The 26,681-nt window shown below is 35.7% G+C and overlaps 1 protein-coding gene across 1 annotated transcript; it reads right to left on the bottom strand.

The window, feature by feature from the left end:
- Positions 1-1,630: 1,630 nt before the first annotated feature.
- Positions 1,631-26,086, bottom strand: LOC137233582 (uncharacterized). The gene is made up of 5 exons (XM_067756688.1): positions 26,012-26,086; positions 25,905-25,925; positions 25,707-25,826; positions 2,021-2,067; positions 1,631-1,912 (listed from the first exon to the last, which is right to left on the bottom strand). The coding sequence occupies exons 1-5, from the start codon at positions 26,057-26,059 to the stop codon at positions 1,882-1,884; spliced, it is 267 nt and encodes an 88-aa protein (XP_067612789.1). The 5' UTR covers positions 26,060-26,086; the 3' UTR covers positions 1,631-1,881.
- Positions 26,087-26,681: the final 595 nt, after the last annotated feature.

Below are 26,681 nucleotides of genomic sequence, written 5' to 3'. Positions count from 1 at the left end.
AGGACCCCAAGTATATAGCCCATTGTGTTAAAATGTGGATTCTTTTCCACACTTACCAACAACTTTTAAAAGCTCTGACATAAATCTGATAAAAAATTGGTGGTCATATCTGGAAGATCAAGTGCGCAAACATAAAATTTCGTATAAAGGGGACCTTAAACGCGTTTATCTCAAAGAATGAGAAAAAATCCGACAGAATTTTGGAGAAAGCTGATGGAATCTATTACGAAGCGTTTGGATCCTGTTTCCAAAAATAATGGCTATTATAGAAGGATTAAATAGCATTTACTTAGATTTATTTACAAATACTTGTGAAAAGCAAAATACTTTTGTGAGATTAGAAATTTGGATTTTTATACCTTTCATGAACATGAAATGGTATATTAACTTTGGTCCGATGTTTGTAACGTTGAGAAATATAGAAGATAGACTCACCATTAAGTATACCGAATTGATCAGGGCGACGAACTGAGTTGATATAGCCATGTCCGTCTGTCCCTACGTCCGTCTGTCCGCCCGTCTGTCTGTTTGAACACAAACTAGTCCCTCAAATTTTGAGATATTTCAATGAAATTTAGCACAAGGATGTATTTTTGTATTATATTAGATATTTGTCGGATCCGGCAGGATCGGACCACTATAACCGATCGTTCAGATAAGACGATTTTGGTCATTCCTGCCGCAATTTAGAAAGTATAAACGTGAAACTCCGTGATATATCTGTGGCAACAAATCATAACAACTTATGTCGAGTTAAGAAATTAGACCAATCAGAATTTCTTCTGCCGGTTTTTAGTAACAAAAAAGCTTAGTTTTGTAGAATTTTTATCGGTTTTATATTATTTGGTTTCTAGACCATTCAATCTAATACGTTTGGCTAAGTTATGAAGCAGTTTTCTTTTAAAAAATCGCTGGAGGAAATTTCAACTGGTATAATTTCTTAACTCGACTTAAGTTGTTATGATTTGTTGCCACAGATATATTCTAATATATCATAGAAGATATCCTGAAAAAATCACTTTGATCGGAGCTATATATAGTTAGTATGGGATATACAACCGATTGTTCAGATAGAAAGATTTTTGGCCATTTCTCCCTTAATTTAGAAAGTATAAACGTGAAAATCGGTGATATATATTTTAATATATCATAGAAGATTTTCTGAAAAATTCAATTTGATCGGAGCTATATTTATATAGAATATACCTATCCCATACAGTCGATCGTTCAGATAGAAAGATTTTTAGCCATTTCTCCCTTAGTTTCCAATATAAAAAGGGGGTTTTTGCCATTTTTTATATTTATCTTAAAATATTTTAGGTATGCACATCTGTTCACTATATATTTCTTATCTTATACAGCGCATTATTTGGAGATTACGAATGGGATAAGATTATTGTTCAGCCCCATTCCTGAAAGGTATGAAGTCTTCGGCACAGCCGAAGAGAGTCCCGTCCTTACTTGTTTATGTTATGTTAAGTTTTCGGAAAATAGAAAATATATTTTGAAATTTAAATAACTCATTTCATTAGTTTGAATCATTAGCTTTAATACCACTAAAACTTTTCTACAGAATAAATAATAAAATATAAAATTAATCAAAGGTTTTTATAATCAGTTTCGAATGCAAATACTTTTGTGAGCCACTGTATGTACATATTTTAAATGTTTACATACATACATATGTGTGTATGAAAAGGTATTATAATCTATTTGACTTTATTTAAATATTGAACAAAGTTAAAATAATGTATATATATATACATATGTATGTATGTATGTGCTCCTTGCGGAATTAACCCAGAAGTCCTCCAAGTATGCCACCGCTACCACCACGCAAAGCATTTCCCGTACTTCCTAAGTGGCCAGGCAGTTGGCCAATTAAGGAAAACCGTTTAAATTTAGAAGACAACTTTATAAAAATAAAGCAAATATTAAAGTTAGGTAAATATTACTGAGTGGAAAAATTATAGCATAGATGTAGTGTAATCCTTATATGCGAGTAAGATATTTTACTCACCGTAAGTCCAGGCGTATCAAGTACTGACAGGCCCATTGTCGCACGCACTGCAAAATTAAAAATATTAAGTTAAGTTACTTAGTATGTATACTAAGCTGGGTCGATTTATTAACCTATGTCGCGCCATCGATTTTTCGATAGGTTTTGGGCTCAGGAAAAAAAAGTTCTACTAAGTATACCCAAAAAAATTATTTTCGAGCCTGCAAAATTTGAGTTTTTTGACTTTTGTTTCTTTAATTCTTAAGGTTTTTTTCATGACCTACTTAAAAAATTTTGATTTGATTTTAAAATTTTCATGTATACCATGTCCGACTCAAAATTGTCCGCTAAAAACTTTGGCGATAACAGTTTTTGAAAAAAAAAAAAAATTATTTTTTTTGGGTTTTGAGGAGTGTTTTGGTGAAAAAATTTATTTATCGGACTAAAAATCGATTTTGACAAAAATGATGAAAATCCTCTTACCTGAGCAGTCGGTTGTATGGGATATATATTATAAATATGTCCGATCTTGATGATTTTTTCAGACAACAATCTATGCGCAATACGTAAGCTTGTGGTAAAATTTGATGTTGCTAGCTGTTAAAATGAGGCAGAAATGGGGCGGAAATGTCGAAAACCCTCTTATTGAATAATCGATTGCATGGGAGGTATATGCTATAGTGGTCCGATCCGGTCGATTCCAACAAATGTCAATACCAAATTTCATCAAGATATCTCAAAAATTGAGGAATTGCGTTCAAACGAACGGACAGACGGACGGACGGACGGAAAGACGGACATGGAAAAATCAACTAAGCTCGTCACCTGATCATTTTGGTATACTTATTGGTGGGTCTAACGGAAACATATACATAAAAATGATTTGGAGCCTTGAAAATGAAAAAATCGATTTCGACCAAAACAAGTCCCAGAAACCAAAAAAAATTTTTAAGCTATTGCATAGATTTTATCGCGGGCTTGGTGAATAAATCAAAAAAAACCGTAACGGATATTTGTCAAAAAGGATCCGAAAAGGCTCGAAAAGGTTCGAAAAGGTTCGTAAAGGTTCGGTGTTAGCAACAGGCCAAATATATAAAATTGGATCTCTAACATAAACAGCGGTGGGTACCACAACATTTACACGGTTACCAAATTGAGAATGTGTTAGTAAACACGAACGCGTAGCGAGCACGAAAGCAAAATCAATTATTTATTTAGTTTGATTTCAATGCTTGAACGGTAAACATGTGTCACACGCACTCTTTGGTACTATGTTTTAAGCGCGCGTTCGACACTTCCTCACCGTACGACCATCGAAATCAAACTAAAAGAGCTGTCGTTGATTTTCACGAAGTAGCCATTGTGCTATCGCTTATCGTATACATATATGGTCGCTTACAAGCAGTGTTGACAGGTTAGCCTTTTCGAGGCTAGATTTTGCCCTCAGCCTCGAAATTTTAGGTTTAGCTTCGTGACTTTTTTCTAGCCTTTTTTACTCCGAATGCATTTTTAATAATTTCTAAAATAAAATAATTTCAATAGTTCCTGTGAACACCTAATACATAATAATATGAGTTCTCTACAAAAGATTAATTCTTTTCTGCTGAAAATTCGTTGAAAGTTTCAAAGCCAGATGTATTTTCTTACTTTGAAAAAGAGAAGTATAGTTATTCTTCAAGTCGAATAGCATTAATAGAGATGCAGTGGCGAAAACTTATAACAATACAATGGAAAAATGTACACTTCACCATGGAATTTTGGTCGGAAGTCCGAGAACATAAAAATGCATTAAACGAACCTCCATTTTTAGAACTTGTCGAAATCATATTTAGTTTTTTAGTATTACCACTCAGCAACGCGGAGGTTGGAAAACTAAATTAAGGAACAAACTAAAAATTAAAATGCTTAATGCGCTGCTTAATATTAGATGTTCGTTGAAACGCTTATCTAAATGTTGTAAGGATTTTGAAATTACCGATGATCTCATATTTATGGTAAATAGCCAAACTTTATACGCAGACTTAAGCTCTTCTGATTCTTCAGACGGGGAATATTTTATATAAATAATTAATTTGTAATATTTTTTTTATGTATATACACATATGCAATCATTTAAAGTAATTCCATGTGCTAGTCAAGGAAAATGTGCCTGATATGTTTTGAAACAAGAAGTTATGTTTAAGTTATGTTTATAAGTTTTTATTTACAAAAGTGTAAACTAAAATATAAAAAAAAATTTAATGAATTAACCAAAAAAATTTCTGGCCATTTTCTAGCTCCTTTCTTTTGTAAATTTAGCTTTTTCTAACTTTTTTTTTGCCAATCTAGCTTCTTGTTTTGTGATAACCTGGCAACACTGCTTACAAGCCAACCTAATAAAACCGCACTGCTTTTTTTTAGCGTACGCAAACAACCGGCGTTTTTTGCCCTTACCCAAATAAGCATGCGTTGCGACAATCATGTGTGCAAACGTCAAATCTAAATGTCACGCAGAACAAAAATTGGAAATCGAGTCAGGTTTTCACGCAGCAAATTCAATTTGAGTTGCTCTCATAGAAGTTGTATGTGCATGGACATTTTTGACAGAAAATGACTTGCGTGCGTTTATATTAGGTTGGCTTGTTAGCAGGTGCTAAGCTCACGCCCACCCCGGATCATAAAGTTAAAGTTAAAGTTAAAGTGAATGTTAAAGCGAAAGTTAAAGTTAAAAATAAAGTTAAAGTTGAAGTTAAAGTTAAAGTTCAAGTTAAAATTAAAGTTAAAGTTAAAGTAAATGTTAAAGTTAAAGCGAAAGTTAAAGTTAACATAAAGTTAAAGTTGAAGTTATAGTTAAAGTTAAAGTGAATGCTAAAGCGAAAGTTAAAGTTAAAAATAAAGTTAAAGTTAAAGTCATAGTTAAAGTTAAAGTTAAGGTTAAAGTTAAAGTTAAAGTTAGAGTTAAAGTTAAAGTTAAGGTTAAAGTTAAAGTCAAAGTTAAAGTTAAAGTTAAGGTTAAAGTTAAAGTTAAGGTTAAAGTTAAAGTTAAAGTTTGAGTTAAAGTTAAAGTGAATGTTAAAGTTAAAGCGAAAGTTAAAGTTACAGTTAAAAATAAAGTTAAAGTTAAAGTGACAGTTAAAGTTAAAGTTAAAGTGAATGTTAAAGTTAAAGCGAAAGTTAAAGTTGCAGTTAAAAATAAGGTTAAGGTTAAAGTGACAGTTAAAGTTAAAGTTAAAGTGACAGTTAAAGTTAAAGTTAAAGTTAACGTTAAGGTTAAAGTTAAAGTTGAAGGTAAAGTTAAAGTAAAAATTAAAGTTAAAGTTAAATTTAAAGTTAAAGTTAAGGTTAAAGTTAAAGTTAAAGTCAAAGTTAAAGTTATAGTTAAAGTTAAAGTGAATGCTAAAGCGAAAGTTAAAGTTAAAAATAAAGTTAAAGTTAAAGTCAAAGTTAAAGATAAAGTTAAAGTTAAAGTTAAAGTTGAGGTTAAAGTTAAAGTTAAAGTTAGAGTTAAAGTTAAAGTTAAGGTTAAAGTTAAAGTCAAAGTTAAAGTTAAGGTTAAAGTTAAAGTTAAGGTTAAAGTTAAAGTTAAAGTTAAAGTTTGAGTTAAAGTTAAAGTGAATGTTAAAGTTAAAGCGAAAGTTAAAGTTACAGTTAAAAATAAAGTTAAAGTTAAAGTGACAGTTAAAGTTAAAGTGAATGTTAAAGTTAAAGCGAAAGTTAAAGTTGCAGTTAAAAATAAAGTTAAAGTTAAAGTGACAGTTAAAGTTAAAGTTAAAGTGACAGTTAAAGTTAAAGTTAAAGTTAAGGTTAAAGTTAAAGTTGCAGTTAAAGTTAAAGTTAAAGTTAAATTTAAAGTTAAAGTTAAGGTTAAAGTTAAAATTAAAGTTAAGGTTAAAGTTAAAGTTAAAGTTAGGGTTAAAGTTAAAGTTGAAGTTAAAGTTAAAGTTAAAGTTAAAGTTAATTTTAAAGTTAAAGTTAAAGTGAATGTTAAAGTTAAAGCGAAAGTTAAAGTTACAGTTAAAAATAAAGTTAAAGTTAAAGTGACAGTTAAAGTACAAGTTAAAGTTAAAGTTAAAGTGACAGTTAAAGTTAAAGTTAAATTTAAATTTAAAGTTAAAGTTAAGGTTAAAGTTAAAGTTAAAGTCAAAGTTAAAGTTAAAGTTAAAGTTAAAGTTAAGGTTAAAGTTAAAGTTAAAGTTAAAGTTAGGGTTAAAGTTAAAGTTAAAGTTAAGGTTAAATTTAAAGTTGTAGTTAAAGTCAAATTAAAATTTTTTTTTTTTTTTTTTGTGTTTCGTGGAAGGAGGAAATGCTTTATGCACTGACCGGGATATTTAAGCCTCACTGCGAGACTCTCCGAGTGTAGGACTCCCCTCTTCCATGAAGGCCTACCCACTAAAACCTAACCATCCACGGCCCGCGCAAATCCCCGTACCTGGGACCGCGTTTAGCATTACTTCGGGTACGGGTGCGCGCTACGTGAGCTCTATGGCTACTCTCACGCTAATGGGCTAGGCATCCGTCTTCTCGTTTACTGGTAAGTATATGCCTCACATATGTGCTGACCGTATCCCATCTATCTCTTCGACAGGTCATGTTATTAATGACACTGCCCGGGGCTAGGTCGCCAAGTACCTCTTCTACCCTCCTTCGCTGATGGGAGAAGTGCCTGTATTCGAAGACGGTGTGGCGTACATCGTCTATTTTCCCACAGTATAGGCAGCTCGGGCTATCAACCTTACCCATTCTGTGTAGGTATTTGCGGAAGTAACCGTGTCCCGTTAGAAACTGGGTCAGGTAAAAGTCTACCTCTCCGTGCGCTCGCTTCAACCATGGATTCAGTTCAGGGATTAGTTCCCTAGTCCACTTTCCTACGATGCTGTTGCTCCACTGATATTGCCAGCGTCGGATCGATTTTTCTCGCGCCTGCATGGCAACAGCAGCTCTACTTGCTTGCGATCCGTTGTCATATATTGTTTTTCTTTCCTCAACGATAAGATATATCGGTATGGTTCCCGCAACGACCAGGACAGCTTCAGCTGATACCGTGCGGTAAGCCGAAGATATTCGCAGCGCCCCTCTGCGTTGGACCGAGGTGAGGGCGACTCGGTTCTTCCGGTATTTCATTGCGTTCGCACAGATTTCTGCACCATATAAGAGTATAGAATCCGAGGCTGATGCAAGCAACTTCCTTGTGCATGGCTTTGGGCCACCTGTGTTTGCCATTAATCTACTCAACTGCGCTATTATGCGCACAGCTCTTTCGCAGGCCCCTCGTATGTGATCCGAGAAGTTGAGTTTGCTGTCTAACCTCACTCCCAGATATTTCGTTGAAGCGAGTGTTTCTATTGGCTGGTCCCCAACCATCATGTTCCTGGTAGTGGGAATACGTCTCTTTGTGAGGATGACGATCTCCGTTTTGGCTGTTGCTAACTGGAGACCGTTTACGCATGACCTGGTTTAATTTTAGCTGTGCCAGCTCGCAGCTTGGTGCTGTTATCACAGCTGCCACGTCGTCTGCAAAAGCAACGAGGAAGGTGCTTTCTGGCATGTCTAATCGAAGAAGACTGTCGTAAGTTACATTCCAGAGATCGGGACCTAGTACCGTACCCTGGGCAGCTCCACCTGTTATTATTACCTTTTTTTGACCGTGAGTACTTCCATATGGTGGGGAAAGTTATTTCTTCGAGACATTTGTTGTACATGTGCAACATAAGTTCTGGGCAGTTATTTGCAGCTAGTCTAATTGCCTCCGCGGGTATTCCGTCGGGCCCAGGTGCTTTCCTAGGTTTCATAGTTCGCACGGCAGTTTTAAGCTCTTCTTCTAGGAATGGTTCCACGTTGCGATCTTCATGGGTAACGTACCCGCCCTCCCTAGGCAGTTGGGTGGGAAACAGGCCATCCACAATGTTCCTTATTTGGTTCTCGTCCATCAGCTGGTTTGGCGGACGGAACTTCTTCATTACTATCTTATATCCCTGCCCCCAGGGGTCTCGATCCACTTCCTCGCAAAGCGCTTTCCAGCACTTAAGCTTGCTTTGCTTAATGGCAGCACTAAGAGCTTTCTTCGCTCCTTTGTACGCTTCCGACTTTTCTAGAGCCTCAGGCCTGCCGCGCGCGCGAGTTGGTAGCCTTCGCATCCTGTGGCATATTTTCCGCAGCTCCGCGATTTCGCTATTCCACCAGTATACCTGCTTTTTACCCCTCCACACACCCCTCCGTGGCACAGAGAGGTTGCAAGCGTGGCGAAGACAGCTCATTGTCTTTTCAACCGTCTCTTCCGTCGGACTGGAGTTGTTGATTATCCGTCGGGCATCCCCCAGTACTGATGCGGAGAACGTGGCACAGTCTACCTTGGATGCGTCCCATGCTTTTCTTCTACGTGGACCGTTCGGAATCTGCCTCTGACCGGGATCGTTTAGGTGGAAAGTGATGTAGTTGTGATCGCTGCCAGTCAGATCCTCTATGACTCTCCATCCAGCAGCGGTCAGCAGCAGGCTTTCTGACACTAGTGTCACATCGGAGATCGAGTATCCAAAGCCTGGCCGTCGGTATGTAGGGGTCGTACCAGTGTTAAGCACGTTCAAACCGAGCCTGGCTGCCATCTCAAGGACTAACCTTCCACGGGTGTTAGTCTGCGGCATTCCCATTCGACGGCTCTTGCGTTAAAGTCTCCTGCCACAACCAGGTTACTAGTTAAGTCCCTCAGGTCGTCTTCAATAAGTTCAAGCTTGTCTCTGAACGTTTGCATGGGATCATTCGGGGACAAGTAGCAGCTTACTATTGTGGTATTATTCGTAATTAGGCGGACGTAGCCTTGTCCGGCAACACGGTTCACAATATTGGCGTTTGCATCTGTCATCCAGATTGCGGCGGTGCCGGTGTTGTCTATATGCCAATCATTTCGGGCTCTGTAGGGTTCGCTGATGATAACGCAGTTAGCTTTATGGTCTAAGACCAACTGTTGTAGTAGCTCATCAGCAAGTCTGCTCCGGTTTAGGTTGCCTTGGATAAAACTAATCACTATTGAATTGAGACTTTGGCCTTTGCAACAGCGAGTGCCGCTCTGAAAATGCTGCATGCTCCAGATCCAGGGACATGATCGAGCTTCTGTGTATTACACAGGTAACATTTTGGAGCTGCGGTACAGGCCGAAGCTTTGTGGCCGCTTTGCCCACACTTCCAGCAGGCGTTACTCCTGTCTGGACCCTTGCATTCAGCCTTCCGGTGTCCGTAGCCGAGACACCTAAAGCAGCGTTGTACTTCTGCTCGCTGTCTGATTCGGCACTGTATCCATCCGATAGGAATTTTACCTTTTTTGAGTAGGGCGTTGCCAATATTCTCGTCCACTTCGACGACCGCCATTTTCTGTTCTCTTTGGTTTGCTGCGAACACAGAGACTCGGAGAGGTCTAGTGATTTCTTCTTTTCCGACCTCCCTCCTTATTGCGTCTTGGATTTCTGTTTCAGTTGTGAGACAGTCCATGCCAATTATTTCCAACTTCATCCGCTTGGAAAGCTGTTGTGCTTCACCGACCTCTCCTACTGCACTACCTATAGCTGCTCTGAAGGCCGCCTGGTCACTGCAGCGCGCCGTTTCAATCAGTACGTTACCAGATTTGGTTTTTCGTACTGACCGTACCACCGTACCTGTGTCATTAGGGCGGAGATGGCCGCGTATGGCCCCTAGTACCTGGGCATAGCTTTTGCCTTCCACAGGTTTTACCACAAAAGTTGCTGCTTGTCTCCTCTTTCTCGCCCGTTTTTGAGATTTAGGAGCTTGGACGGGGATTGCCTGCTTGGCTGGCTGGGCCCGCTGTTTCAGCCTCCGGCGCGCTACATTGGACCAAGACTCACCTTGTGAAAGCGTATTTGTTCTTTCATATCGTTTCTCTTTGGCTCTCATCTACATTTTGTGCCCTTAACGATCCCATGCAGCTTAACGCTTCCTCGAGAAGAGCCATACCGGTTTTTATGTCCTTGGACACGGTCTTCTGCTTAAGAGCGGTTTCCTGCATCTCGCGCAGCACTGATACCGCGTACTCCAGCAGTTCGTCTTGGCTCTTCCCTTCTAGGCTTGTGTATGAGAGTGAGCCTCTTGGCGGAGTCGCACGTTTCTCCTTCGCAACAGCGCGCTGTGCAACGACACTGGGTGAGCTTAACGACGCTTTTTCCCTTGCAGTAGCAGGTGTTGACTGGCTGGGGTTGTCGCGCAGCTTTGCTTTCGCCGCCTTTGTCTTTTCCGCCGATTCGGTGCCTTGTGTGGGCATTACCGACAAGGTCGCCTTAGCGGGGGTTGTTAAAACCGGCGATCTCAGCACTTTAGTGCTCTTCTTGAACACCGCTTCATCGCCCATTTCTTTCTCGCTTTCTCTACTTTTATCTTCCTTTGTTGTTTTTATTTTGTTGCTCATTTGTTCTATTGGGTCTCCGTTTCAAGCCGCTATCTCCGCACGATGTGCAGTCTCCGTCTTCAATTCCCGTGGTTATCTTTGCAGAAGCAGGGAGGCCACGCGTGGGTTGACACAGGTCCTTATGGGAGTCTGTGTTCAGAGCCAGAATACAGCGTTAGTCAGGAGTCGTCTCAACTGAGCCTGCACCACCAACTTAATGGCGACGTGCTTCGAACGTACTTGAAGACCTACCAAGGTTTTAACGAGACGGAGACGATGCCGATATTAACCTACCAGCCGTTTGGGCAAGGTGTCACCCTTGCTTATTAAGGTAGTAGCCTATCGTCATCGCCAGCCCGTAGCAATCAGTTCATAATCATATTTCCAGTTCTGGTCAACAGGATCTTACTGGTCTCGATCCTGTGGATGCTTGATGGGGTATTTTAGGGCGGCATTCCATCGCCCTTCCACCGGAACTTTGGGATGTGTTGCCCTTAGAGCAACACATTCCCATTTTTCCACTGGATTGCTCGTTTTGGTTCGCCCTGAGTACTTAATTCACTCAGTACCTCCCGTCTTGTGGGAAGCGTTCCCCTATCCACCACCTGAGGAGGCGCCCGGTAGGGGACCGATACCCCACGGGGAAATTTAAAGTTAAAGTTAAGGTTAAAGTTAAAGTTAAAGTCAAAGTTAAAGTTAAAGTTAAAGTTAAGGTTAAAGTTAAAGTTAAGGTTAAAGATAAAGTTGAAGTTGAAGTTAAAGTTAAAGTTAAAGTTAAAGTTAAAGTTAAAGTGAATGTTAAAGTTAAAGCGAAAGTTAAAGTTACAGTTAAAAATAAACTTAAAGTTAAAGTGACAGTTAAAGTTAGTGTTAAAGTTAAAGTTAAAGTTAAAGTGAATGTTAAAGTTAAAGCGAAAGTTAAAGTTGCAGTTAAAAATAAAGTTAAAGTTAAAGTGACAGTTAAAGTTAAAGTTAAAGTAAAAGTTAAAGTTAAAGTTAAATTTAAAGTTAAGGTTAAAGTTAAAGTTAAGGTTAATGTTAAGGTTAATGTTAAAGTTGAAGTTAAAGTTAGAGTTAAAGTTAAAGTTAAAGTTAAGGTTAATGTTAAAGTTAAAGTTGAAGTTAAAGTTAGAGTTAAAGTTAAAGTTGAAGTTAAAGTTAAAGTTAAAGTTAAAGTTAAAGTTAAAGCTGAAGCTAAATTGAAAGTTAAAGTTAAAGTTAAGGTTAAAGTTAAAGTTGAAGTTAAAGTTAAAGTTAAAGTTAAAGTTAAAGTTAAAGCTAAAGTTAAAGTTAAAGTTAAAGTTAAAGTGACAGTTAAAGTTAAAGTTAAAGTTAAAAATAAAGTTAAAGTTAAAGTTAAAGTCAAAGTTAAAGTTGAAGTTAAAGTTAAAGTTAAAGTGACAGTTAAAGTTAAAAATAAAGTTAAAGTTAAAGTGAAAGTTAAATATTAACTTCTCATTTATTCAATAAAAGTAAAAAATGTGTTTTCTTATCGGTCATCACGCTTAAAAAGGTTAACTTGAAATAATATCAAAGACAAAACTTGAATTAATATCAAAGAAAACAAAATGTGGCATAAATATTATAATTGCATAAGTTGATAATATGCAATAGCTTTACCGCGGCAGTCCCTGAGTGCCACACGTCCTTTTTTTTTTATAAAATTGTTAATGCCAACATTTTTATCGCATACTTTTAAGTGGGATAGGAAATATGAGACAAATTCGTTTTCATCGGCAACACTTTTGCACGTTTCTGAAGAAACCCTTAAAAAAAATGGCGCAAAAATAAATTTTTTCACTAAAACACTCCTCAAAACCCAAAAAATATTTTTTTTTTTTCAAAAAAAGTGTTTTCGCCAAAGTTTTTAGCGGACAATTTTGAGTCGGACAGGGTATACATACAAATTTTAAAAGCAAATGAAAATTTTTTTAAGTAGGTCATGAAAAAAGCCTTAAAAATCAAAGAAACAAAGTCAAAAAACCCAAATTTTGCAGGCTCGAAAATTATTTTTTTGTGGAACTTTTTTTCCTGAGCCCAAAACCTATCGAAAAATCGATGGCGCGATATGTGTTAACTTTCGTCCATGCAAATCAACCAAGCTTAATGTATACACGGTCAACAATTTTAGTTTATTTTTTTACTGCTGATTTTAAACTTTTTATACTCAGTTGAGCAGAGCTCACAAATTTTGAGGTATCTTGATGAAATTTGGTATCTAGGTTCCTGGGCATTCATCTCAGATCGCTATTGAAAATGAACGAAATTGGACTACAACCACGCCCACTTTTTCGATATCGAAAATTTCGAAAAAGAGAAAAAGTGCGATAATTCATTACCAAAGACGGATAAAGCGATGAAACTTGGTAGTTGGGTTCATCTTTTGACGGAAAATAGAAAATTAGTAAAATTTTGGAACAATGGGCGTGGCACCGCCCACTTTTAAAAGAAGGTAATTTAAAAGTTTTGCAAGTTGTAATTTGGCAGTCGTTGAAGATGTCATGATGCAATTTGGTAGGAACGTAACTCACATTACTGTATGTGAGCCAAATAAAAATTAGCAAAATCGGATGACGTACACGCCCACTTTAAAAAAAAATTGTTTAAAAGTCAAATTATAAGAAAAAATTCAATATCCTTACAGTATATAAGTAAATTATGTCAACATTCAACTCCAGTAATGATATGGTGCAACAAAATACAAAAATAAAAGAAAATTTCAAAATGGGCGTGTTTCCGCCCTTTTTCATTTAATTTGTCTAGAATACTTTTAATGCCGTCTGTCCCTCCGTTTGTAAAATGGGTGTGACACCTACCATATTAAGTAGAAGAAAATGAAAAAGTTTTGAAGGGCGAAATCAAAAGCCCTTGGAATCTTGACAGGAGTACTGTTCGTTGTATTGCATATATAAATAAATTAGCGGCACCCGACACATTTTGGTCGATATCTCGAAAAGCCCTTCAAATATACAACTAAGAGCCACTCCCTTTTAAAACCCTCATTAACACCTTTAATTTGATACCCATACCGTACAAACGCATTCTAAAATCACCCCTGGTTCACCTTTATGGCGTTATCTTGAAAAGGCGTCCACCTATAGAACTAAGGCCGACCTCCTTTTAAAATACTCATTAACACCTTTCATTTAATACCCATATCGTACAAACACATTCTAGAGTCACCCGTGGTCCACCTTTATGGCGATATCTCGAAAAATCCGTCCACCTATAGAACTAAGGCCCACTCCCTTTTAAAATACCCATTAACACCTCTCATTTGATATCCATATCGTACAAACGCATTCTAGAGTCACCCCTGGTCCACCTTTATGGCGATATCCCGAAATGGCGTACACTTATAGAACTAAGGGCCACTCCCTTTTAAAATACTCATTAACACCTTTCATTTGATACCCATATCGTACAAACGCATTCTAGAGTCACCCCTGGTCCACATTTATGGCGATATCCCGAAATTGCGTCCACCTATAGAACTATAGCCCACTCCCTTTTAAAATTCTCTCTTTAATACCTTCCATTTGATACCCATGTCATACAAACACATTCCATGTTTACCCTAGGTTAATTTTCCTACACGGTGATTTTCCCTTATTTTGTCTCCAAAGCTGAGTATGTAATGTTCGGTTACACCCGAACTTAGCCTTCCTTACTTGTTCTTACTAATTTTAAAACACCTGAGATCCGGTTTTCGAGTTCATACTCAAGTTAAAAGTGACTAGAGTTTTACCCTGCCTCTTCGGCCGCTTTAGCTGAGATGAGCTGCACCATTTGATGTTATAAAACGAAGTGGCAAGGTGAAACTCTAGTCACATTTAACTGAGTTTAAACTCGCACCAAAATCACCAGGCTAAATCGGTTTAAGCCATTTTTAAGATACATTGGATTCAATTTTAATCCAGACACTAAAAAAATAATTTTCGTTAAAGGTTAAAAATGAAACTAAAAAGTTTTTCCCATACTGCGTTTTTAAACTTTGTTGCTCTATATCATAAACTATTAGAGGATAAACCCAACTTTTAATATGTTTGGGTTTAAACTTTAGTTAAGAAAATATCATTTCCAATGAGTGCTTTGAAATTAAAACCTAAAAGTCTTGCATTCTAAACATGCAGGGGACTAACTTTTTATATTTTTGAGTTAAAATTTTACCCAATGAGTGGTTTAAAATTAAAACAAAGAAGTTCTATCCATATTCCCTACGTCGCAATATTGATTGATGATTTATTTATTGATTCTTGGTGTTTAAAATAAACGAATTTATTAAACATAAATGAAACATTTTAATTCTGGGTCTTTTTTGTTCATATAAATTTAAACCGAAAAGTTTTAGCTGCAGGTTATGTGGTTTAAAAAAGTACCCATTTTTAGTCTAAAATTTGGAATGTAGAATTTAGGAAAAAACTTTCAAAACTGTGCGAGTTCATTTGAGAAATTAAATTGTTTGTTTATGCTTGAAATTATTCCCAAAAATATAAATTTGAGATTTGTATGATGTTTGCAATGGATATGCATTCTTCAACAGGAAAGTAAGTATCCCGCATACGCGGGTGTTTATGCGGGACGTCGTGGAGCACATACACAGGGACGTTTGCCACCATCTCAAGTTGTATACCAACCTGGCATGACTCTAATAACTTATTTTGGACCACTGGGTCAACAGTCAATGAGAAGTCATAAGTGTGGTCACTGTAGCGTTTTAAAACGCTCTATACTAGATCACAACGTATTGAATTTGTGTGGAGATATGGCGCGTTTGAAAGGAGTTCTGGTATATCGAGATCTCCTACTAAATTCGGAAATAGGCCGCTATTCAAATTTTGGAAGAAATCGCTTTTCAAAGGCGTTTTCGAGACTAGAGGCAATATATAGTTATATTACACTCAGTAGTAGATTTACTAAGACTAAAATTTAAATCGCCAAAAATTGAGCTACCAGTCAATATTTAAACAAAAAAAAAGGACGTATGGCACCCGGGGACTGCCGCGGTAAAGCTATTGCATATTATCAACTTATGCAATTATAATATTTATGCAACATTTTGTTTTCTTTGATATTAATTCAAGTTTTGTCTTTGATATTAATTCAAGTTAACCTTTTTAAGCGTGGTGACCGATAAGAAAACAAATTTTTTACTTTTATTGAATAAATGAGAAGTTAATATTTAACTTTCACTTTAACTTTAACTTTATTTTTAACTTTAACTTTAACTTTCACTTTAACATTCACTTTAACTTTAACTTTACTTTAACTTTAACTTTAACTTTAACTTTAACATTAACTGTAACTTTAACTTTAAATTTAACTTTAACTTTAACATTAACTGTAACTTTAACTTTAACTTTAACCTTAACTTTAACTTTAACTTTGAATTTAACTTTAACTTTAACTTTATTTTTTACCTTTAACTTTCACTTTAACTTTAACATTCACTTTAACTTTAACTTTAACTTTAACTTTAACTTTAACTTTAACTTTAACTTTATTTTTAACTTTAACTTTAACATTCACTTTAACTTTAACATTAACTGTAACTTTAACTTTAAATTTAACTTTAACCTTAACTTTAACTTTAACTTTAACTTTAACCTTAACCTTAACTTTAACTTTAACTTTGACTTCAACTTTAACTTTAACTTTATTTTTAACTTTAACTTTCGCTTTAACATTAACTTTAACTTTAAATTTAACTATAACTTTAACTTTAAGTTTAACTTTAACTTTAACTTTATGATCCGGGGTGGGCGCGAGCTTAGCACCTGCTAACAAGCCAACCTAATATAAATGCACGCAAGTCATTTTCTGTCAAAAATGTCCATGCACATACAACTTGTATGAGAGCAACTCAAATTGAATTTGCTGCGTGAAAACCTAACTCGATTTCCAATTTTTGTTCTGCGTGACATTTAGATTTGACGTTTGCACACATGATAGTCGCAACGCATGCTTATTTTGGTAAGGGCAAAAAACGCCGGTTGTTTGCGTGCGCTAAAAAAAAGCAGTGCGGTTTTATTATGTTGGCTTGTAAGCAGTGTTGCCAGGTCATCACAAAACAAGAAGCTAGATTGGCAAAAAAAAAAAGTTCGACAAAGCTAAATTTAGAAAAGAAAGGAGCTAGAAAACGGCCAGAAATTTTTTTGGTTAATTCATAAAATTTTTTTTTATATTTTAGTTTACACATTTGTAAATAAAAACTTATAAACATAACTTAAAAATAACTTCTTGTTTCAAAACATATCAGGCACATTTTCCTTGACTAGCACATGGAATTACTTTAAATGATTGCATATGTGTATATACATAAAAAAAATATTACAAATTAATTATTTATATAAAATATTCCCCGTCTGAAGAATCAGAAGAGCTTAAGTCTGCGTATAAAGTTTGGCTATTTACCATAAATATGAGATCATCGGTAATTTCAAAATCCTTACAACATTTAGATAAGCGTTTCAACGAGTATCTAATATTAAGCAGCGCATTAAGCATTTTAATTTTTAGTTTGTTCCTTAATTTAGTTTTCAGGATTTTCATGCCACTAAAAATTCTTTCAACCTCCGCGTTACTGAGTGGTAATACTAAAAAAAAAAAATATGACTTCGACAAGTTCTAAAAAAGGAGGTTCGTTTAATGCATTTTTATGTTCTCGGACTTCCGACCAAAATTCCATGGTGGAGTGTACATTTTTCCATTGTATTGTTATAAGTTTTCGCCACTGCAGCTCTATTAATGCTATTCGACTTGAAGAATAACTATACTTCTCTTTTTCAAAGTAAGAAAATACATCTGGCTTTGAAACTTTCAACGAATTTTCAGCAGAAAAGAATTAATCTTTTGTAGAGAACTCATATTATTATGTATTAGGTGTTCACAGGAACTATTGAAATTATTTTATTTTAGAAATTATTAAAAATACATTCGGAGTAAAAAAGGCTAGAAAAAAGTCACGAAGCTAAACCCAAAATTTCGAGGCTAAAGGCAAAAAAAAAAAGGCAAAATCTAGCCTCGAAAAGGCTAACCTGTCAGTACTGCTTGTAAGCGACCATATATGTATAGGATAAGCGATAGCACCAGTGTTGCCAGGTTAGCCTTTTCGAGGCTAGATTTAGCCTTTTTTTTTGCTTTTAGCCTCGAAATTTCGGGTTTAGCTTCGTGACTTTTTTCTAGCCTTTTTTACTCCGAATTTATTTTTAAAAATTTCTAAAATAAAATAATTTTAATAGTTCCTGTGAGCACCGAATACCTAATAAATATGAGTTTCTACAAAAGATTAATTCTTTTTCTGCTGAAAATTCGTCGAAAAGATGTATTTTCTTACTTTGGAAAAGAGAAGTATAGTTATTTTTCAAGTCAAATAGCATTAATAGAGCTACAGTGGCGAAAACTTATAACTATACAATGGAAAAATGTACACTCCACCATGGAATTTTGGCCGTAAGTCCGAGAACATAAAAATGCATTAAACGAGCCTCCTTTTTTAGAACTTGTCGAATTCATATTTAGTTTTTTAGCATTACCAATCAGTATCGCGGAGGTTGAAAGTATTTTTAGTGGCATGAAAATTCTGAAAACTAAATTAAGGAACAAACTAAAAATTAATATGCTTAATGCGCTGCTTAATATTAGATGCTCGTTAAAACGCTTACCTAAATGTTGTAATGACTTTGAAATTACCGATGATCTCTTATCTATGGTAAATAGCCAAACTTTATACCCAGACTTATGCTCTTCTGATTCTTCAGACGGGGAATATTTTATATAAATAATTATTTTGTAATATTTTTTTATGTATATACACATATGCAATCATTTAAAGTAATTCGATGTGCTAGTCAAGGAAAATGTGCCTGATATGTTTTGAAACAGGAAGTTATTCTTAAGTTATGTTTATAAATTTTTATTTACAAATGTGCAAACTAAAATATAAAAAAATTTAATGAATTAACCAAGAAATTTCTATCCTTTTTTTAGCTTCTTTTTTTTTTTAATTTAGTATTTTCTAACCTTTTTTTTGTGCCAATCTAACTTCTTTTTTTTGCATCACCTGGCAACACTAGATAGCACAATAGGTTCTCCGTGAAAATCAACGACAGCTCTTTTAGTTTGATTTCTAGAGTTGTGCTTTTTCGTTCATTTCAGAGATTCGAATCTTTCGTTCATTTTCTGATGAACGAACAAGTTGTTCTTTTTGTTCATTTGTTCTTTTTTTTCAAGCAAATTTGTTCACTGCTGCTCGCCCCGCGGAAAAAGCCTACAAGTATAGATTGGGGTGTGTATGCAGCAATGCTTTGTGTAGGTATATTTAAATGTGTTATGAATAAATAAGTTAATATATGTATAATTAACTTCAAAAAAAAAAGTTACAAATTTCGGAAGATCCAGGAAAATGAAAGAGTACAGACACAAATTGTAAATATGAACTTTTCAAGTTTCATAAATGTAATAATTAGTTTCTTACAAAACATGTTTTTCATAAATAGTCCATACATATATTGTTGTAGCAGTGCCACACACAAAGATGACCACACATATCTTTAGTGGAAGAGGCATCATCGACATTCGTGCTCACTGTGAATTTCTGCGTATGTATGTATGAATTTACGTATGTATGTTCGCGAACGAGATGAGAGGAAGATAAAACGAACTAAAAGAACAAATGAACTAAAAGAACAAATAGAACCCAAGTCGGAGATCTAGTTCACTTGTTCAGTTGAGAAACCCGGTCAATTGAACAAGTTCAGAATGAAACGACCCAACTCTATTGATTTCGATGGTCGTATGGTGAAGTAGTGTCGAACGCGCGCTTAAACCATAGTACCAAAGAGTGAGTGTGACATATGTTTACCGTTCAAGCATTGAAATCAAACTAAATAAATAATTGATTTTGCTTTCGTGCTCGCTACGCGTTCGTGTTTACTAACACATTCTCAATTTGGTAACCTACCCCCCGCTGATTATGACAGAGATCCAATATTATGTATTTGGCCTGTTGCTAACACCGAACCTTTACGAGCCTTTTCGGATCTTTTTTGACAAATATCTGTTACGGTTTTTTTTGATTTAGTCGCCAAGCCCGCGATAAAATCTTTGCAATAGCTTAATAAGCTGATTTACTGCGCCAGCCAAGGGTTTATGGTTCATCACCAGGGATAGGATTTAAGGCATTTGCCAATTTTGTCTGCTTCGTCGTATGTATAAATAAATTAAAGAATCACGCGTTTTATCTCTTTCTACACTAAAAATATGATTTTTAAATTGCCTTTTTCGTTCCTTTTTTGACTATATTGCCTTTTTCTGCCTTTTTGTAATATTTTGCCTTTTTTTGCCTATTTCTATCTACATATGTGAAGTTTTACATTAGGGGGACTCATGTAACCGTATAAATGCCTTATAAAGTGTGTAAACGTATAAATTTATCTTGTGCGTAAACGAACTGTCAAATTTTGTATGAAAAATCATTTACACAATTTGTATAAAATTACGCGCACATTTCATTGTGTAAACGCGGTAAACTCAAAGGAATGCAACCTTGCAGACATTACAGCAGGCATTTTCATCAAAAATCTCCAACATCAGCAAGTCATTTACAAGAATATCTTGGTAAAGACGTTTTAGTTTTGATTTTTCACTTAATCTTGGCATTTTTTAATTTGTATAACAATCAAAAAATTTTTGTTTGGCAATACAGCTGATAAACAATCAAGTTTATCAAGAGTATTTCTAGGTGGTTTCATATAACAGCGTATGTAAATGGATTAAATTTTGCATGTTATAAGTTTATATGCTTTCATGAGTCCCCCTATTGTTTAAGTATTGAAAGTAAGTCTGCAACGTGTAAACGGCACTATCTATTCATTACCACGAGTTTATGTTGTAAAACACTGGAATTCATCTTATCAGCTGATTGTGAATTCCTTGTCGCAGTGAACACCGACATGAAAAGTCGGTTGTTGCTTGCAATTTCAAATTTGTGTGTGTATACATATCAAAGTCGAGTGTGTATTTTACGAACATTTAAAATGCCTAAAGCAATTTGTTATAATTACGTAAAAATCAACGTTTATATAAAGGAATTCGGGTCAAATATACCTACGACTGATGGAAAAATATTAATTTGTGTTTACTGTGGAATTAAAGTAAATCATGACAAGAAACACCACATTCAACAACACCTACAAACGGAAAAGCAAAAAACAGCTGTATCATTGAAGCTTTCTACGAAGGTGCAACCTGTTACCTCATTTTTAAATACACCGGATTCAAACGAATTTTTCCGAGATATCACCAAAATGATGGTAGCCTGCGATTCAAAGCTAACCATACGGAATTCAAATCGTTTATGGCAAAATATGCCCAGAAGAATGTTCCTGATCAATCAACTATGCGAAGACATTATTTAAAGTAAGTTTACGAAAATGTTTTGGAAGCAATTCGGTCGAATATTGGAGATAGCAGTATTTTTGTATCAATAGATGAGTCTACTGACAAAGCCGGCCTTTGTTGGTCCTTTGCGTCAAGGTGGTCGAGGGTATCTCCTAACCTCCGAAGTAATTCCAAAAGTAAATGCCTCAGAAATTGCTAAGCTTTTTGATAATTACTTGAAGCTTCTATGGCCAGAAGAAGTTCAACGAGACAAAGTGCTGATATTTATAACAGATGCCGCACCGTATATGAAAAAAAGCGTAGTGGGGATTCAGTTATTTTACCCACGAATAATCCATATTACATGTATTGATCACGGAGTTCACAGGATATGCGAAAAACTTCGAAGCCAATACGCAAACGTTGACTCCTTAATCGCTGATATAAAAAAAGCATTTTCAAAAAGCCCCTCAAGAATCCAGTTTTTTAAAGAAAAGCAACTGGATCTCCCTCTACCTCCGCAACCTGTATGTTGTAAATATTTAAAATATATATGCATATATTGTGATTAAAAAAAATTTTGCTTTCAAAGGTTTTAACGCGCTGGGGAACTTGGCTTGAGGCAGCATCTTATTTTGAAAAAACTTCAACGAGATCAAAGAAATAGTTGAAGGTCTTGATGACGATGCAGCCTGCATTATTTTTGCGAAAAATTGTTTGCAAATAAGGGCATCCGAGAGGAGTTGGCTTAAATTCAGGCAAATTTTGGTTTCCTATTAAGCGAGGGAAATGCTTTCAAAATGCTTCAGAAAAGAGGTATTGTGTTATTCTTATACCTGTGTTTACTCGTACATAGGTGAACCTATTAGCAATCCATTGGCAATTCTCAACAACATAGAAAACAATTTAAAACAGGCCAAGGGCCCAGTAGCTAAAATTATATTGGAAACATTTTATAAAGTATTCCAATCGAATCAAGGCCGCAAGTTATAAAAAAAGTTGACGCAATTGTGAATGGTGAAAAGTTTGTGGAAAATATAGCTATAAATGAAGTTGAGGTTTTGAATTAGGCACCATTGGTATCTGTAGATGTTGAGAGGACATTTAGTTCCTTCAAAGCTATGCTTCGGGATAATCGCATGAGATTACTGCCCGAAAATTTCAAAATGCATTTAGTAGTATTGTGCTACTATGAAAGCAACAACGGCTAAATCAATCCGCCAGTTTAAATATGTAAATAATTTTGAATATATATGCATACATGCATTTACAATGTACATTGTACATATCGAGTATTGTCGGATTGTACACCCATACTTAAATATGTACCAAACAAGACTAAAAATAAATGCCTTTTTTTTTGCCTTTTTTTTATACTCAGTTGAGCAGAGCTCACAGAGTATATTAAGTTTGATTGGATAACGGTTGGTTGTACATATATAAAGGAATCGAGATAGATATAGACTTCCATATATCAAAATAATCAGGATCCAAAAAAAATTTGATTGAGCCATGTCCGTCCGTCCGTCCGTCCGTCCGTCCGTCCGTCCGTCCGTCCGTTAACACGATAACTTGAGTAAATTTTGAGGTATCTTGATGAAATTTGGTATGTAGGTTCCTGAGCACTCATCTCAGGTCGCTATTTAAAATGAACGATATCGGACTATAACCACGCCCACTTTTTCGATATCGAAAATTTCGAAAAACCGAAAAAATGCGATAATTCATTGCCAAAGGCGGTTAAAGCGATGAAACTTGGTAGGTGGGTTGACGTTATGATGCAGAATAGAAAATTAGTAAGATTTTGGACAATGGGCGTGGCACCGCCCACTTTTACAAGAAGGCAATTTAAAAGTTTTGCAAGCTGTAATTTGGCAGTCGTTGAAGATATCATGATGAAATTTGGCAGGAACGTTACTACTATTACTATATATGCGCTAAATAAAAATTAGCAAAATTGGATGAAGAACACGCCCACTTTTTAAAATTTTTTTTTTTTAAATTCAAATTTTAACCAAAAATTTAATATCTTTACTGTATATAAGTAAATTAAGTCAAAATTCAACTCCAGTAATGATATGATGCAAAAAAATACAAAAATAAAAGAAAATTTCAAAATGGGCGTGGCTCCGCCCATTTTCATTTAGTTTGTCTATAATACTTTTAATGCCATAAGTCGAACAAAAATTTACCAATCCTTTTGAAATTTGGTAGGAGCATAGATTCTATGACGGTAACTGTTCTCTGTGAAAATGGGCGAAATCGGTGGAAGCCACGCCCAGTTTTTATACACAGTCCACCGTCTGTCCTTCCGCTCGGCCGTTAACACAATAACTTGAGCAAAAACCGATATATATTTACTAAACTTAGCCCACGTACTTATCTGAACTCACTTTATCTTGGTATAAAAAATGGCCGAAATCCGACCATAACCACGCCCACTTTATCGATATCGAAAATTACGAAAAATGAAAAAAATGCCATAATTCTATACCAAATACGAAAAAAGGGATGAAACATGGTAACTGGATTGGTTTATTGACGCAAAATATAACTTTGGAAAAAACTTTGTAAAATGGGCGTGACACCTACCATATTAAGTAGAAGAAAATGAAAAAGTTCTAAAAGGCGAAATCAACAGCCCTTGGAATCTTGGCAGGAATACTGTTAGTGGTATTGAATATATAAATAAATTAGCAGTACCCGACAGATGATTTTCTGGATCACCTGGTCCACATTTGTTCGATATCGCGAGAACGCCTTCACATATACATCTAAGGGCTACTCGCTTTTAAAACCCTCATTAATACCTTTAATTTGATATCCATATCGTACAAACACATTCTAGAGTCACCCCTGGCCCACCCTAATGGCGATATCTCGAAAAGGCGTGCACCTATAGACCTAAAGCCCAGTAACACAAAATGCTCAGTAACACCTTTCGTTTGATACCCATATCGTAAAAACATTCTAGAGTCACCCCTGGCTCACCCTAATGGCGATATCTCGAAAAGGCGTCCACCTATAGAACTAATGTCCACTCCCTCTTAAAATGCTCAGTAACACCTTTCGTTTGATACCCATATCGTACAAACATTCTAGAGTCACCCTTGGTCCACCTTTATGGCGATATCTCGAAAAGGCGTCAACCTATAGAACTGACGATTACTCCCTTTTAAAATACTCATTACCACCTTTCCTCTGATACCCATATCGTCCAAAAACATTCTAGAGTCACCCTGTCCCACCCTAATGGCGATATCTCGAAAAGGCGTCCACCTATGGACCTAATGCCCACTCCCTCTTAAAATGCTCAGTAACACCTTTCGTTTGATACCCATATCGTACAAACATTCTAGAGTCACCCCTGGCCCACCCTAATGGCGATATTTCGAAAAGGCGTCCACCTATAGACCTAATGCCCACTCCCTCTTAAAATGCTCAGTAACACCTTTCGTTTGATACTCATATCGTACAAACACATTCTAGAGTCACCCCTGGCCCACCCTAATGACGATATCGCGAAAAGGCGTCCACCTATAGACCTAATGCCCACTCCCTCTTAAAATGCTCAGTAACACCTTTCGTTTGATACCCATATCGTACAACCATTCTAGAGTCACCCTTGGTCCACCTTTATGGCGATATCTCGAAAAGGCGTCCACCTATAGAACTAAGGATTACTCCCTTTTAAAATACTCATTACCATCTTTCATTTGATACCCATATCATACAAACACTGTTTAAGCCGCCTCCTTCATAATTTATACGGCGGCGAAATCCTTATGCGCAGCCGTGCGCGGCGAATGGAAAGGCGCCAACGCGCATACACTACCATCGTCAACAATTATATATGGCATTCGTCAGTCAAGTACTATCACTCGGCAAACGCGGACGCGATCCTTTCTTTAACGTTCCAACAACATATATATATACAATTATAACATATATTTTTTATAATATCCAAAGTTATTTTTTTAAAGTTTAAAGTTAATCTAATCAATCAAGTTTTCTGTGCAAAGTGAATTTTGTAAAACCATGGACAACTAAAGAAGAAATTAAAAGGTTTAAATTTATAACGTTTTATGAAAAAAAAAACTGAAACATCTTTTTCTTTGTGTGAAAGTGAAGAGTGTAGCGAAGGGAGACCGAAATTGTTCAAACACATTCTAGAGTCACCCCTGGCCCACCCTAATGGCGACATTTCGAAAAGGCGTCCACCTATAGACCTAATGCCCACTCCCTCTTAAAATGCTCAGTAACACCTTTCATTTGATTCCCATATCGTACAACTAGAGACACACCTGGTCCACCTTTATGGCGATATCTCGAAACGGCGTCCACCTAGGGAACTAAGGATCACTCCTTTTCAAAATACTCATTAACAGCTTTCATTTGATACCCATATCGTACAAACATATTCTAGAGTCACCCCTGGTCCACCTTTATGGGGATTTCTCGAAAAGGCGTTCACCTATAGAACTAAAGCCCATTCCCTTTTAAAATACTCATTATCACCTTTCATTTGATACCCATATCGTACAAACACATTCTAGAGTCAGCCCTGGTCCACCTTTATGGCGATATCCCTAAATGGCGTCCATCCAAAGAACTATGGCCTATTCTCTCTTAAAATACTCTTTAATACCTTCCATTTGATACACATGTTATACAACCACATTCCAGGGTTACCCTAGGTTCATTTTCCTACATGGTGATTTTCCTTATTTTGTCTCCATAGCTCTCAACTGAGTATGTAATGTTCGGTTACACCCGAACTTAGCCTTCCTTACTTGTTAAAACTAAATTTGCCTATTTCTCAGGTTTTAGCGCCTATAAATCCTATCCCTGTTCATCACTATTAGAAGACTACTTTTAAATATTTTTGATGTTGCGTGGTTCCACTGTTCTTCATAAAACTGAAATCATTTTTTGCATTTTTGCATACTATATTATTTTTACCTCTAATATTTCCTCAGTTGGTTGCGGACAGGTGAGCGGTTTGTAAGGCGCTCTAACTGATCCCTGCGTTGTAGTGGATTCAGAACCTTTACCTCCATGTTCACCCCATGGTGGAGGATGCTAAGGATAAAATAATTGATTTTCATTAGACTAAATGCTAAAAAAAAAAAAAACAACAAAAATAAATAAAATACTCACATCCGATGCAGCAGTAAATGTCTGAAATAAAAACGAAAATTTTTGAAATGCTTCGAATAATATATGCATAAATTTAAATCATTTTTGACATTAATTAATTTACTTACAATTAAAACGAGAAATAACACAAACACTTGCAAAATTGTGCGAACCATCTTTTGCGGTTAGTTAACTGTTAAATGCTTTGAATTGAAAATTTTTTTCTTTATATAGTCAATCAATCTGATATATGCGTATTTACATAATTGTTAACTTACAACTACTTATATGTATATAAATTTAAGCATGCAGTTACACATGAGACCATGTTTCCACATTGTTTTTGTTTTTATTCTTGCATATAATCCATTTATCTATGTACATTAGAGTGGGTCGATTTGTATGGACGAAAATTAACCGATATCGCGCCATAGATTTTTCGTTAGGATTTGGGCTCAGCAAAAAAAGTTCCACTACCATACCTAAAAAAATAATTTTCGAGTCTGCGAAATTTAATTTTTTGACCTTTTTTCGACTTTCATTTTTCAGGTTTTTTTCATTACCTACTAAAAAATGAAATTTCGCAGGCTCGAAAATTATTTTTTTGGGTATGCGAAGTGGAACTTTCCTGAGCCCAAATCCTAGCGAAAAATCGATGGCACGATATCGGTTAATAAATCGACCCAGGCTAATGTACATACATACATGTGTATATATCGCTGGAAATGTAAACACTACTGATTTAAGACCGATATACAATTTTAATTTTATTTTTACGGGTTTAATCTGAAATGAGGT

This window comes from Eurosta solidaginis, chromosome 5 (genome assembly GCF_040869045.1).
Source record: "Eurosta solidaginis isolate ZX-2024a chromosome 5, ASM4086904v1, whole genome shotgun sequence".
Lineage (NCBI taxonomy): Eukaryota > Metazoa > Arthropoda > Insecta > Diptera > Tephritidae > Eurosta > Eurosta solidaginis.
This window is presented reverse-complemented; position numbering and strand designations above follow the sequence as displayed.